The 14,789-nt window shown below is 35.2% G+C and overlaps 1 protein-coding gene across 2 annotated transcripts in view; it reads left to right on the top strand.

Annotated features, from left to right (window-relative positions):
- Positions 1–14,789, top strand: part of gpd2 (glycerol-3-phosphate dehydrogenase 2 (mitochondrial)) — a 38,828-nt gene continuing 24,039 nt past the window's right edge. Inside the window, exons 1-5 of one of the 2 annotated variants that reach the window (XM_026933315.3) lie at positions 1–110; positions 6,248–6,352; positions 11,683–11,854; positions 13,852–13,976; positions 14,542–14,639. In XM_026933315.3, coding sequence (XP_026789116.1) covers positions 6,254–6,352; positions 11,683–11,854; positions 13,852–13,976; positions 14,542–14,639 — 494 coding nt within the window. In that variant the 5' untranslated portion in view covers positions 1–110; positions 6,248–6,253. Of the gene's footprint in view, positions 111–6,247; positions 6,353–9,280; positions 9,607–11,682; positions 11,855–13,851; positions 13,977–14,541; positions 14,640–14,789 lie in introns of those variants that run through there. The other variant, XM_053229829.1, reaches the window with a different exon arrangement.

Below are 14,789 nucleotides of genomic sequence, written 5' to 3'. Positions count from 1 at the left end.
GTCAAACTCAAAGCGTGATCGCGCACTACTTCCTGGATCAGAAAGACTGAAAGCAGCGTTGTCGTTTCAGCTATCTATGCTTCTTTTATGCTTCAGCAATCCGGCTAACTGTAAGTACGACATATATCCTTTGGTTCTTATGTTTATATATTTAAAAGTGTCAAGATTTTGGGTAAAGAGAGAGAGAGACAGAGAGAGAGAGAGACAGAGAGACAGAGAAAGAGAGAGAGAGAGAGAGAGAGAGGGAGGGGGAGGATAAAGAGATATAGAGGTGGCAGCCTTTACAGTATCATGTTTTGTCCATCCCTATGTCACACCTTATAGCTCATTATAATGAGTTTATAATGAGCTGTAATGACTAAAAGAGTAATGAATAAAAGAGAAATTAGCTGCCTAAAGCCTTGCTTCTTACCAGGACCATGCCTGATGCTCAGGTTTGCACTTACTCACCTCCCTTGAGAGGTTTCCCTTTCATAAATAAGTGCATCTAAGACAAGAGCAAAAAATAGCCCTGGTTAAAATAAACACTGTGTTTATCCCGAAAGTATGCTCTACCCTTTAAGTAAGGGGTGCCAAAATTTTTGGCATGGCCAGAAATAACTTAAATGTCTTGTTTAACATGATTAATGATGTTTTAATAATTGTGTAATTGACATGTAATAGGGTTTAAAGGTTCTCAGAGTAAAGGGTACTAAAAAGTACCCTAAATGGATATGGTACTCTTATCATTTCTACCTTTAATGTATATTTTGTCTTGAAACGTAGATATCGTGCACTACTACCTCAGCGAAAAGGAAAGGGACAGATCCATTTGTTCTGAAAGTATATCTGTCTGATTAAAAAAAAAAAAAAAAAAAAACAGACTGGGTGTGCTTTGCAATTCATGCAAATTTACCAAACAGAGTGGGTTTGGTTCGTGTATGAAGCAGTAAGTGTGCAGTCCAAAAGTGCTTTACGGTCACAGTGGACAGATATAAACAGTTTCGCACCCTACAATTGAGTTATTTTTGCTCTCGCAGGTGGAAAATGCAGCAGGTGGAAAATGTTTGAGCGAATTGTTTAAAACTTTTAAGAAATGGATTACAGGCTGAGCGATATGACAAAAATATCATATCACGTGTACATATTTACGACAGGACATTTCTACGATACGTGATATGTATCATGATGTATAAGCTTTCCAACAAGCCGCCAGCGAAATAATACTGCGTAAAATAATAATGTATTTAAAAAAAATAAACCTTAATAATGATTAGTTTGATGATACTTTTTTAAACATGGAAAATGAGGGGAAAGTAGTAAAAATCTGTAAAAAAAAAAAAAAAAAAAGACATTGATAATGAATGTAAAAGTTGGAAATGTTACAAATTTATTTCCAGAGTTTGTTATTGTTATTTAAAAAAGTGTTTAAATATATCACAAATGCCACTATGAAAAGTGTATCGTGACATAATTTATCACGATATTGATATCATATCATCATATCGCCCATCTCCTGGGGCCTGTGAAGCATAACTACAGGGTCTGTGATTTTTTAAAAATATTTATTACTGAATTGAGTATAAATGGTTTGAATCTAAACCTCACTAACTCAAAAACACACAAGTCGGCTGATAAATAATGGCAACTTGGACGTCATGAGTTCGTCATGAGTCGGTGAATAAAGTCCGGAGTTAAAAAGCTCTATGACTTCAATAAGTTGTATAAATTTAAATAATGAGCTGCATTTTTGAGCAGTTGGATTATAAAATAAATCTAAAGGGATCCAAGGAAATGATTAGAAATTATTATTACAGTTAAAGGATTGTCTGGATGCAAAAAATTGAGATCCATTGGTCTAGAGTTAGAAAATCTAATCTATTTGTGTTACCACTGTCTAATATCTGTAACAGCTACACTAATTACTTTTAATAAAACACCCTTCTAGACTCCTGTGAGAAGATTTACATATTCAGTGTTACACTTGTGTCTTTACTTCCTCACATAATTCCCAGGAAACTGTCATAAAACACAAATCAAAACCTTAAACAACTCTGCGTGTTCAAAATCTTTAGGCTGTTAGTATATGTGGAAGTGAACTACACATCTGATAAAGACAGTTACATGACGTGATGTTTCTGTTCACCATGCTACAGCCATGCGTAGGATGCATGATAACAAGTGGTCATAAAAATGATAACACACACACACACACACACCCTCAGATCAGTCACGGCGTGGTCCTCCTGCGTGGCGTGAGAATGTACCAGCGGCAGCTGAATGGTCAAACGTTTTCTATTTCTGTCGTTCGGTCACGTCGGGGTCTCCACTGACTCGCAGATGTGAAGGGAGACCTTTTGGTGAAAGAGATAAATATAAACTAGAGGTTGGATGAGAAATGGAGAGCAGGCCATAGACACACATATACATACATATACGCATATATACACATATATACATACATATATACATATATATGTAGTCTAATCTTTGGCAAATGAAACAGTTTGGAGATCCTCAGAGCTGCTATACACTATATAGTATACACTATACAGTATATGTGTACAATTACTGACCATCTGCTGCTCTGGACACCTTTCTACTTGTCCATCAATACAAATGGACCACTACTGATTAATAGCATGCATGTTTTTATCTCACTACAGAGTGATGTGTCTCATGACTGCACTTTACACTAAGGATGCATCAATACCATTTTCCCTGCCAGAGTAGGATTACATGTTTTTTGGTATTTGTTGATACCTTCTTAGTATTAATCAGTCAGTGATATCACAGAACATTTTCTTTGATATTCTCCCTAATTTAGTCTTGGCCAACTCCCACCCAGCAGCCAGATCGCCCCTATCATACCTCAGCTACCAAAGGCTATCACACACTTCTTCCGTGACACAGAAACCAATCAGCTGTGTCCTTCAGAACTGCTGCTCCTGCTGCATCACAGGGCAGTGTAACAGACTCAGAGGAAAGCGCTGCTTTCCTTCTTCCACATACATGATCTCACAGACTCCCACGATTGGCTATGTGTGACTGTGACTGTGATTGACAGGTGGAGAGAAGGTATGCCCCTCCCACCCAGAGTGGACGGCCAGTTTTTGCCCTCGAGGGCTTTCGGATTGTCGGGATCCGAACTCGTGATTTTCGGATGATAATGTTTTTCTGTTGCGATAGTGACCATTAAAAGTGTGTGTTCCTGCACTTACACTACAAGACTCTTTATTTATAGTATAATGAGTATAATCTTAGAGTATAACTTCATGAGTGAGAAAAAAGAGAGGATGGTGAAGGAACGACTGTTTATAGCTGCTATAACATGAGTTTGTTTCTCAGACGTTCCACAACATTAAATGTAACTATAAGTAGAAAAAACACAGTGTGTGTTAGTCCTCTAGCTTTGATAAATGTCAGGTTTTGATCCCGGCATGACGGTTTGATGGAGCCATGGCTTTACACACACTAGCATGTCAGTGTCACTGCTGTATTGAGAATAAATCAGTTGTGCTCCTACGGTGGTCAGTCCCCTACAGTGTTGGATAATTAATCACTGTGTAATGAGCTAATAAACAACAGCTGAACGGCGCTTGTGTGAGCACGGCATAAACACGTCTGTTAAATGCTGTCAATGTAAATCTAAATGTAAATATATGTCTGGGGGGGAAAACAATCCGGGAGAGGATGTGGTTACTGAATAAACCACCAGGAGTGGACTGTGAAATAAAAAACGAAGACAGCGGAGATAATCGTTGCGTTCTATGGGAATTCTTTTGCTCTACACTGAGGCTGTTGGTTTTGATACCAAACTGAGATTTAAGATTTACTCTCTCGCTCTCTCTCTCTGTTAATATTTGCCATTTGAGTTTAAAATTGTCATTGCGAAAAGCTGAGCAGTGAAAAGAGGGATGACGCTGAGCATTTTTCCTCCAGTTTAGCAAACTCTGCAGTCTTAAAAAAACGAGATTTCTTTAAACATACTATACTACACTATACTATACTATAGCTTTTTATCCTTAAACATACTATGCTACGCTATACTATACTATAGCTTTTTATCCTCAAACATACTATACTACACTATACTATACCCTTAAACATACTATACTGCAGTATACCATACTATAGCTTTTTATCCGTAAACATACTATACTACACTATACTATACTATAGCTTTTTATCCTCAAACATACTATACTACACTATACTATACCCTTAAACATACTATACTGCACTATACTATACCCTTAAACATACTATACTGCACTATACTATACCCTTAAACATACTATACTGCACTATACTATACCCTTAAACATACTATACTGCACTATACCATACTATAGTTTTTTATCCTTAAACATACTATACTACACTATACTATACTATAGCTTTTTATCTACCATACTGTAGTATATTATATTTATTTGATTTACTATGGTGAGCTATACTATACTATACTATACTATACTATTCTATACTATACAGTATCCCTTAAACTATACAGTATCCCTTAAACATACTATACTGCACTATACTATACCCTTAAACATACTATACTGCACTATACCATACTATAGCTTTTTATCCTTAAACATACTATACTACACTACACTATACTATAGCTTTTTATCCTTAAACATACTATACTATACTATACCCTTAAACATACTATACTGCACTATACCATACTATAGCTTTTTATCCTTAAACATACTATACTACACTACACTATACTATAGCTTTTTATCCTTAAACATACTATACTATACCCTTAAACATACTATACTACACTATACTATACCCTTAAACATACTATACTGCAGTATACCATACTATAGCTTTTTATCCTTAAACATACTATACTACACTATACTATACCCTTAAACATACTATACTGCAGTATACCATACTATAGCTTTTTAATCCTTAAACATACTACACTACACTATACTATACCCTTAAACATACTATACTGCACTATACTATACCCTTAAACATACTATACTACACTATACTATACCCTTAAACATACTATACTGCACTATACTATACCCTTAAACATACTATACTGCACTATACTATACCCTTAAACATACTATACTACACTATACTATACCCTTAAACATACTATACTGCACTATACTATACCCTTAAACATACTATACTACACTATACTATACCCTTAAACATACTATACTGCACTATACTATACCCTTAAACATACTATACTGCACTATACTATACCCTTAAACATACTATACTGCAGTATACCATACTATAGCTTTTTATCCTCAAACATACTATACTACACTATACTATACCCTTAAACATACTGTACTACACTATACTATACCCTTAAACATACTATACTACAGTATACCATACTATAGCTTTTTATCCTTAAACATACTATACTACACTATACTATACCCTTAAACATACTATACTGCAGTATACCATGCTATAGCTTTTTATCCTTAAACATACTATACTACACTATACTATACCCTCAAACATACTATACTACACTATACTATACCCTTAAACATACTATACTGCAGTATACCATACTATAGCTTTTTATCTACCATACTGTAGTATATTATATTTATTTGATTTACTATGGTGAGCTATACTATACTATACTATACTATACTATACTATAGTATACAGTATCTCAGCTTTGGAAGATGATAGGACAAAATTAATTGCACTCATTTGCATATAGATGTGTTGTTATCTTTCAGTCTGTGTACTTATCATTTATAATTATTTATCTATTCTTACTATCATTTTGCTGTAATACTTTTAATGTCCCGACGAGGATTAATCAAAGTTTATCTTATCCTTTTTCTTCAAAGTGTAGGCTCTAGAAATTTGGAACTCCTACGAATAACTGCTTTACATTCAACAAAACCTCATTTCATTTTCCATTACGTTTGGTATTCAGTCTTCATTAGTTATTAACACTTATAATTCCTTTTACATCTCATTCATATTTATATTTATATTTATATTTATTTTATTGATGCCTAAATACTGGACCTTGTAATGCATCATATTTATTATTGTTCTGCTTTTGACATCTTTATTTTCACTTTTTAAAGATTTAAGTCGATTCCACTGTATTTTGTTCGAGACGTCAACGTGAAGTGAATGTCTCATGTGTTTACTTTATAGATTAGAAAAGTGTAAAAAGAAATCCTGATTCTCTGACGTTATACTTTATTGAATGGTTTTATTGAACTTTATCCAGGGACTAATGGCATTTCGGAAAGCAGTGAAAGGGACTCTGATAGGGGGCGGAGCCATAGCCACAGCCTTTGGCCTATCACAGTTCATCGAATACAGAAGGAATCAGGTAAGTGTTTATGACAGAGGTATGATAGTGTTATAAATTATAGTATATGGTATAATATAATCTCCCTGGACAAAAATGAGTCACATTCTCCAATAGGTGCATTGCTTTGTTGTGTAATGTCAAACATTTTGTGCACCAGGATGAATGTAATTAAGTATAAAAGCAGATTTTTGTTACCAGTTTGGAGCAAGTTTGGTCAGACTCAAGGGTTTTGTTCAGAGAGCAGCAGGAGAAGCAGAAGGAGGAGGAGGAGGAGGAGGAGTGGCTGAATCTCCGGGCAACTCGTTTCACTACATGTCTGATCTTAACTTAGGAATGTGTTGCTTTTGTGCACCTTCTGTAATATTCCTCCATACTTACAAGAATCTGAAGTCAAATAACTATAAAAAAAAAACTAAACATTAGCATGAGTTATTAGATATTTATTAACAACCAAACGCTATCTTTCAGTATATCATGTTAAACAATGACAGAAAGCATAGTGGATTGATTGTGTGTGAGGAATAAAACACTCCGTGTCGTGCTGTTATCAGAAAAATAATCGATGATGACGCAGAGTTACTCTGACGACACGTATAACAGCACAACCCTAAGGGTTTTTTGTTTTTCACATACCACAGTTTTATTCTTCACATACCGCAGCTTTTTGTGCTTTTTATACATTTATATTTGCATTTAATGTTGTGGAATGTCCACAAAACAAGTCAGTTCCTGTTCGTGCATACTTTATAGCAGCTATGTACAGTTGTTCCATTACCAGCCTTTCTTTTTTATGTACCTGCCATTAATAAAAACATAGAAAAAAAACATGCAGCTTATCATGTTACAGAGAAGGCACAAAGCGTAAACTCCTCCGTCCCCTGACTGTTACAAAGCTCTGACACTGGAGACTCCTTCCATAAATGTTAAATAAACATCTCATTATAGAAAATGTCACTATTACTAACTTAAACAATTACGTATGTTTAAGTTGAGAGTCTGCAGGACTGAACGTTAAGGCATTAGAACAAACTACAGTCAGAGCTGCTGACCTTCTGACCAATCAGAACCCAGAATTAAACAGCGCTGTGGTATAATGATGAATTAAGTTCTTACAAGACAGCAGAAAATAAATGGAAACACAAGAAAAGCCTTAGAGATGCTACGTGATTCGAGACAGGCGTCTGTTATTCTCCGGACCTCGCTCTTAACACCGCTGTCTTATCATCAGCTCGTATTTGTCGAAGGAACACGGTACTTAAAGAATACCAAACAAATTGTTCCTCACTTGAATATGAAATCATGAACAATTTCATCCCCATTCAAGCCACCAGGGACTGCAGCGCTCATCACAATGTACCTGTGTTTAGACTGGCAAGAGCCCTAGGGGGTGCAAGGTCTCATCTCGTCTGGATGCTGCGCTAAATAACTTAAGGTCAAGTAGATTAAGATAATCAACAAGGCCTTCGGAAACAAACGAAGGGGGAAAAAACAGGGCTCGCACACACTCTTGAAGACCAACGGGGGTCCTGATTTACTCTCTCATCAGCTATTCAAATCCGTCACAAACCGTTTTTGTCCATTATCCTCCTGTGTTCGGTGCTCCGGATCAGACTCCGGGGAATGAGAGAATTACGGCCTCTCAAGCATTCGGTTGCCAAGGAGCTGCATAATGTTGTCAACATGCAGTTAAATGAGAGTGGATTGATGAAAGAACAGTGTCAGTTTTCGCAAACAGAAGTGTTTCGTGTTGTTTGAGGTAACTGAATCATTTCTCTGTTGCGTGCTACTGCGGCAAGCCTGGCTCTTGTCACGTCAGCATTTGATGGTTCCTGAAAGGAAATGAAAGTACCAGCCCCAGTATTTTTTTCTTAAAAAAAAGAACGCAAGGCAGTGCTGCTTTTTTCACGTAGAGATTACTACTGGATCTTTGTGTTCCTCAGCTATTTAGACGCTTAAACTCAAACCTCACTGTCAGACTAAAGCTGTGTCACTGTTTGCTTTTCAGTACACATACAGCGCCAGTCTTCTGCATTTTCACTACAGGTCATGTGACTCGGACTCCAGTCACGTATTCAGTAACTTTACATTTGATTCATGACTCAAAAAGACTTGAGAATCTCTCACTTTGAAAGCGGAGCTGTGTGTCAGGGTTTAAAGAAAGGTCACTGATGGAGATGTAACAAGCCACAGCCAGCCTGGTGAACAAAAACCTGTTTCATTCCCTGTTGCAAAGTTATGTATTTTTTTTGTTGATTAAAATTGAATTTTTCATTATTTATACACCTTTAATACTACATTTACTTCGCTGGCATTATATTTGGCAAGCAGTGCATTATGCTTTAGGACTTGACTTCTTAGCCTCAGATGCTCCGCTCACGGCATGCAAAGTGTCTGATATCAAGATCATAGTCACTTATTTATTAATAAATAATATTTATTTATTTAAATAGAACTGTATTGATTTATTTATTTGACACGATAACTATCTTTCTTTCTTTCGTTCTATGACTAGATTTATTTATTTATTTATCATGATAACTTTCTTTCTATAACTAGCTTTTTTATTTCTTTAAAACGATAAATGTTTGTTTATTTATTTATTTATTTATTCATTCATTTATTTATTTATTTAGTGTGTTAACTAGCTTTATTGATTTATTTGGCATGATAACTAAATTTACTTGTTTGTTAATTTTAAAAAATAATACTACCTTTATTTATTTATCATAACTTTATTTATCGTTTATTTATTATTTTTTATTATTATTTATTATTATTTATTATTATTTATTTGCCATGATAACTAGCTTTTCTTTTTCTTTCTTTCTTTCTTTCTTTCTTTCTTTCTTTCTATGACTAGATTTATTTATTTAACAAAATAACTGTTTATTTATTTAACATGATAACTACCTCTGTTTTTTTATACAGGATAACTAGCTTTATTAATTAGGTTATTATTTCTTTGTATATTAATTTATTTAATAATTTGATACACAGGCATCAACTTTAATATTTATATAAAAGGTTTTAAAGACTATTTAATCTGAACTGGTCCTGCAAAACTAATCGTCCAGTTCCGTCTAAAAGTCTCCACCGAGATGTTCGCTTTAATCACTGAGCTCTACATGTGGGTGAAAACACCACGCTACGTTCACATTCACAACTTCCCATTAACACAAACTTTTGTTCTGTCTCTTGATGTTTATTTTTTTTTTTATCTGTTTATTCATTCATCTGCATCCTGCATTCCCTCAACAACGCAGCCTAAATGGGTAAGCTGAAGGAAAGACGAAAAGAAGAGAAAAAAAAAGATTTTGATTTTTAAAAATTAATCTGCAATCATGCATGTGTCAGAGACTAATCTTTGAGATTGTGATGTTAATTCGGTGTGTGTGTGTGTGTGTGAGTGTGTGTGTTTGTCTCCTCTATGGCAAGGGCACTGTCACACTAGCTGGCTATCTGGCTAAGTGTCGCTCGGCGGTGGCCGATTGCGTATTTGCATGAAATTCGTCGCTGCCTCCGTGTACTCGCAGGCGTGATTGCAGGACAGCCTCTCGCTTAATTGTCTGTGGATGTTTTAAATAAAATGTCCGTCCTTGGAAACAGACACTAATTATTGAATCTTGTTTTTACATGCTGTTACGGTCTAAATTGCAAATGTCTGGCTTCATTTGGTCATTTGCAAGTCAAATGCACCCCGCAGGCTTTCGGGGGAAAGATTGATGTAATCATTTAGACCGAATGCTAACGACAAAATGAATAAAAACGTTCCATTATGACTAAATATCGCTCGATATCTCACTTTCCCGCATCTTGTCTTGTCTTAATTTGAATTTTTTTGAGGGGTTTTTTTTTTTTGGCTCCTTACTGAGGACACCATGAGACAAACACACGCTTCATCTTCTTAAAAATATTGACTTTGAGAACTTACTCAAGTCTTGTGTGTGTGTGTGTGTGTGTGTGTGTGTGTGTGCATGTGGGATTTGGAAATGAGTCAGACGTTTAAAATGGTGGATTATTTCGGGTTTTATTTCTATCACTTCACTTCTATTTGTAACTAATTCCCACATTCGTATTTAGCAGCTGTTGAACTTAGGCTAGCAAGCTAAATAATGTTAGTCTAACTACTAAGCCCTGTAATAAAAAAGAACAAGCGAGCTAGTTAACATTAGGTTATTATTCTGTGTAACCCTTTAGCCAGGTTGACTAGCAAGCTAGCTAGCTACACACTACCTATTATACTGTATAAATAAGCAGCTAGTGTCTCAGACAAGCGAGCTAATTAACCAATAAATCAGAGCCAAGCTAGCTAATAATAGTAAGCAACCTGATACATTGTGCAAACTAGTAGCATCATTTTTAGCAAGCTAGCTTACATTAGGCTAATTATTAAAATGACTAAACCAGTAGCCAAGCTAGCTAACAATTATATTGTGTAAAACAATAGCTAGAGTCAATAATAAGACAGATAACATTAGGCTAACTATTATATTAACTAAACCAGTAGCCAATGTTGCTAGCAAGCTAGCTAATGATTTGGGCTAACTACAATATTGCCAAACCATTAGCCAGGCTTGCTAGCAAGCTAGCTGACATTAGTCTGACTACTGCATTATATTGACAAAACAATTAGCCAAGGTCGTTAGCAAGCTAGCAAACGATTAGCCAAGGTTGCTAGCAAGCTAGTTAACATTAGGCTAACTATTATATTGACTAAATTAGCAGCCAACATCACTAGCAAGCTAGCTAACATTATGCTAACTATTATAGTGGCTAAACCAGTAGCCAAGGTCGCTAGCAAGCTAGCTAGCATTAGGTTAACTATTATAATGACTAAAACAGTAGCCAAGCAAGCTAGTAGTAGGCTACCTATTATATTTTACAAACTAGTTGCATAGAGTTTTAGCAAGCTAGCTATCAATAGGCTAACTCGTCATTAGCCAGGTGGAAACTGGTAATGATTAATGATTAAACTGGGTGAAAATAGTATTAGGTTTTATTTTTTTAATCTATTTTTAGAGATATATACAGTCGTAAACTGTTTCCGGTTCAGTTGTTTTAGAAGATTTCAGTTTTCCTCGGAGCTCTGCGTTGATTTTTGATCATTTTTAAGAACCTTATTTTTTTTAACATTTCACACTGAGTGGATAGCTTAACATGCTAACTAGCCTGAACATTAACCTGTTTAACTTCCTCTATCACTTTGTTTTATTGCGGGGCGAGGAAAGGGGGGGGGGGGATTATTAATTGATTAATGTTGCATGCGACAACCTTTTAATTGCCCTAACTTCCCACATTTCAGTCAGTTCATGCTTGTTTGTTGAGATGTTGTGTTTGAACGTGATCAGGCTCGGCTGGCGTACGTGGAGGCAGAAGGGCAGCTGAAGATGCCGTTTGAGGACAGACTGCCGACCCGTGAGGAACAGCTCGCCGCGCTGCAGAACACGCCCGAATTCGACGTGTTGGTGGTGGGGGGCGGAGCTACGGGATCAGGATGCGCTTTAGACGCAGTCACACGCAGTGAGAGCAACTTTATTTTTAGCTTTTAAATCCGGTACAATTGACACGAACAAGTCAGAGTAGAAGATTCGCACATGTGCACGGTTCATACAGATCTTAAAAAATTCACTTCTTTTGGTTTTTTTTTTGTAAATAACTGGAGCTCTGATTTTGTAACTCCTTTGCGCTCATTAACATTTAGTAACATTTACTATCATAATTTCAAATCTATAAATTTTCCATGTGTATTAATTATCCAGGCAAGAACCAAAAAAATTTATGTATACAGTTCTGTGCAAAAGTCTTGCACATGCGAAGAAATGCTGTAGAGCAAAAATGCCTTCAAAAATAATGAAATTAAATGTTTCTACATTAAAATAAAATACTATAAAGAGCAGTAAACAGTAATAAATGAAACAAAGTCAATATTTGGTGTGACGATCCTTCACTTTAAAAAAATATATATAGTATCTGAGGTACAATCTGAGGTTTTATAAGGAAATGAGCTGGAAGTGTTACTGAGCATCTTGCAGAAGCAGCCACAGTTCTTCTGGAGACTTTGACTGTCGACTCGCTTCTTATTTCTGCAGCGAAACCCAGCAGCCTTCATTATGTTTTTATCTGAAAAGTGGCTCTTATGGAATCTGCTGCTTTCTTTACTGACATACAAACATTTTTCTCTAACATTTCATTTTGTGCTGGAAAACTAATGTTTGGAATCTAAAATGTTTTTGTACTGAATCAATAATGTAGAAGTCAGAAAATAAACATCTATAACAAAGTTTGTACTAAAAAAGTACACAGTACTTTATATATATATATATATATATATATATATATATATCTATATATATATATATATAATAAAATCTGTTTGTGTGTATATATATATATATATATATATATATATATATATATATATATATATATATATATATATATTAGCAAAAATTAAGTGTAATGAAAATTATTTTATTTTTAAAACTTTTTTTAATTTAGCCAACCGATTACAAAGCGGAGCAGTCGTACTGAAACAATTCCATTATACGTCCTGTAGATAACTTAAAATAACATTATTTAACTTTCTTTTTTTATAAAATCACAAACTGATAGTGAATGTTTATTGAGCGTAAATATTTACCTGCATTAAACGTGAAAACGTCTAAAAATCAGCCATGATAATCAACTAAAGTGCTTAAATAATAATAATAATAATAATAATAATAATAATAGAAATCAGTGGATTTAGCCTGTAGATTCATGTTTTGTTTTTGTAAAATGTAACAAAAAAAAATGACAAAAAAAAGACCAAAATAATTGTTTTGTGGAAACCAAAATAAAATTTGTGTAGCGTGTAAATGATTTTATACATAGATTTTGCCATTAAAAATAATTTTGCACTAAAAAAGTGTTTGAATTTTACTTTTGCATGCGTCACCTAACTAAAGACTGTAGATTAAAGATTTAAAGGTTTCATTTGAAAAAAGTTTATTTTTAGTTCATAAAAAAAGATTTGAAAAAAAAATTAGTAATATCAGAATTAGTATTTTCTGCACTGATGGCTTTGCTCTTCTTTAAGTTCTTCTTTAACTCGTCTTTAACTTTAATTTGCAGGATTTTCACGAACGTGACTCGCACTGTTTTTTTTTTTTTTAGTTTGAGATCATCATTTACCTTTGTCTACATTTCGTCCTGATATTTAAATAATGGTTTAAACGTTTTACTAAAACTTGATCTTGCCTGTTTTTTGGGTGATAATGAATAAAAATGTCCCTCTATTGTCACCCGAGCCTCTTCAGAAAGCAATATAGAGCCGACGCCGGCCGAATGCAATATGCATGCTCTGATCTTTCCGTCCTCATGCATATTACAGACAGTAGGGAAATCCGTATGAAAATGACACCGAGCACAGTCTAAATATTTGGAGCCGTGGGAGCTCGAAATGCCAGTGCGCCACTTAATCTGTTTCCTCCCTCCTTTTTCTCTTCCTCCTCCTCCTCGTCCTCCTCCTTGCGCAGATCTGAAGACGGCCCTGGTGGAGAGGAGCGATTTCTCATCAGGCACCAGCAGCAGGAGCACCAAGCTGATCCACGGAGGAGTGCGCTATCTGCAGAAGGCCATCATGAAGCTAGATTACGAACAGGTGAAGGTCCTCGGGTTTTTACCCCATTTACCTGCATGTTAGAAAAAAAAGCGATTGCGATGAGGCGCAATCGAGGACATTGACATTTCGTGCGTCTCTCCTGGAGCAGAAAAGAAAGAAAGTCAGCAGTACTTGAGAAGACTTTATTTAAAATTGATCTAAACCCTGTATTCAGCTTCAGTGACTTAAGTTCAAAAGTAAAACTGACTTACAGATAAAACTTTCTCCATATTTACACTCATCTCACGAAGGTGTTAAAGATAATTTCAGTTTTAATTCCTCAAGATTGCCAGATTTTTCCATTATCAACTGTCCTGAAAAAATGTTTCACTTTTATTAAGACCAGACTGCCAGGGATTCAGATTTCTTTAACTGAAGGACACTATATTTACTCTTTTTTTTTTTTTTTCATTTTCTGATATAAAATCTAAAACACAAATCAGTAAAACACATAAAAACAATACGTTTACAACAAATCAGTGCATGTAATGATGCCGGTTCTTAGGCGAGGCTTTAATCTACACCAAACATCTATTTATGTGCACTTTTTTTTCTTTTACTTCAGTACATGATGGTGAAAGAGGCACTACACGAGCGCGCTAACCTTCTGGAAATCGCTCCTCACCTGTCCGCTCCACTACCCATCATGCTCCCTGTTTACAAGTAAGACGGACAATACACTCATCGTTTCCGGAGTAAATAGCAGCATGACCTGCTTTGTTTAATGTATATATTAAACACTTTACATACTGACTTATAATCACTTCAGAAAGTCAGGTAACACTTTACTTACGAACAGTGTTCATAATGCTA

Source organism: Pangasianodon hypophthalmus, chromosome 2 (assembly GCF_027358585.1).
Source record: "Pangasianodon hypophthalmus isolate fPanHyp1 chromosome 2, fPanHyp1.pri, whole genome shotgun sequence".
Lineage (NCBI taxonomy): Eukaryota > Metazoa > Chordata > Actinopteri > Siluriformes > Pangasiidae > Pangasianodon > Pangasianodon hypophthalmus.
The sequence above is the reverse complement of the archived record's forward strand: the minus strand, read 5'-3'. Positions and strand labels throughout refer to the sequence as shown.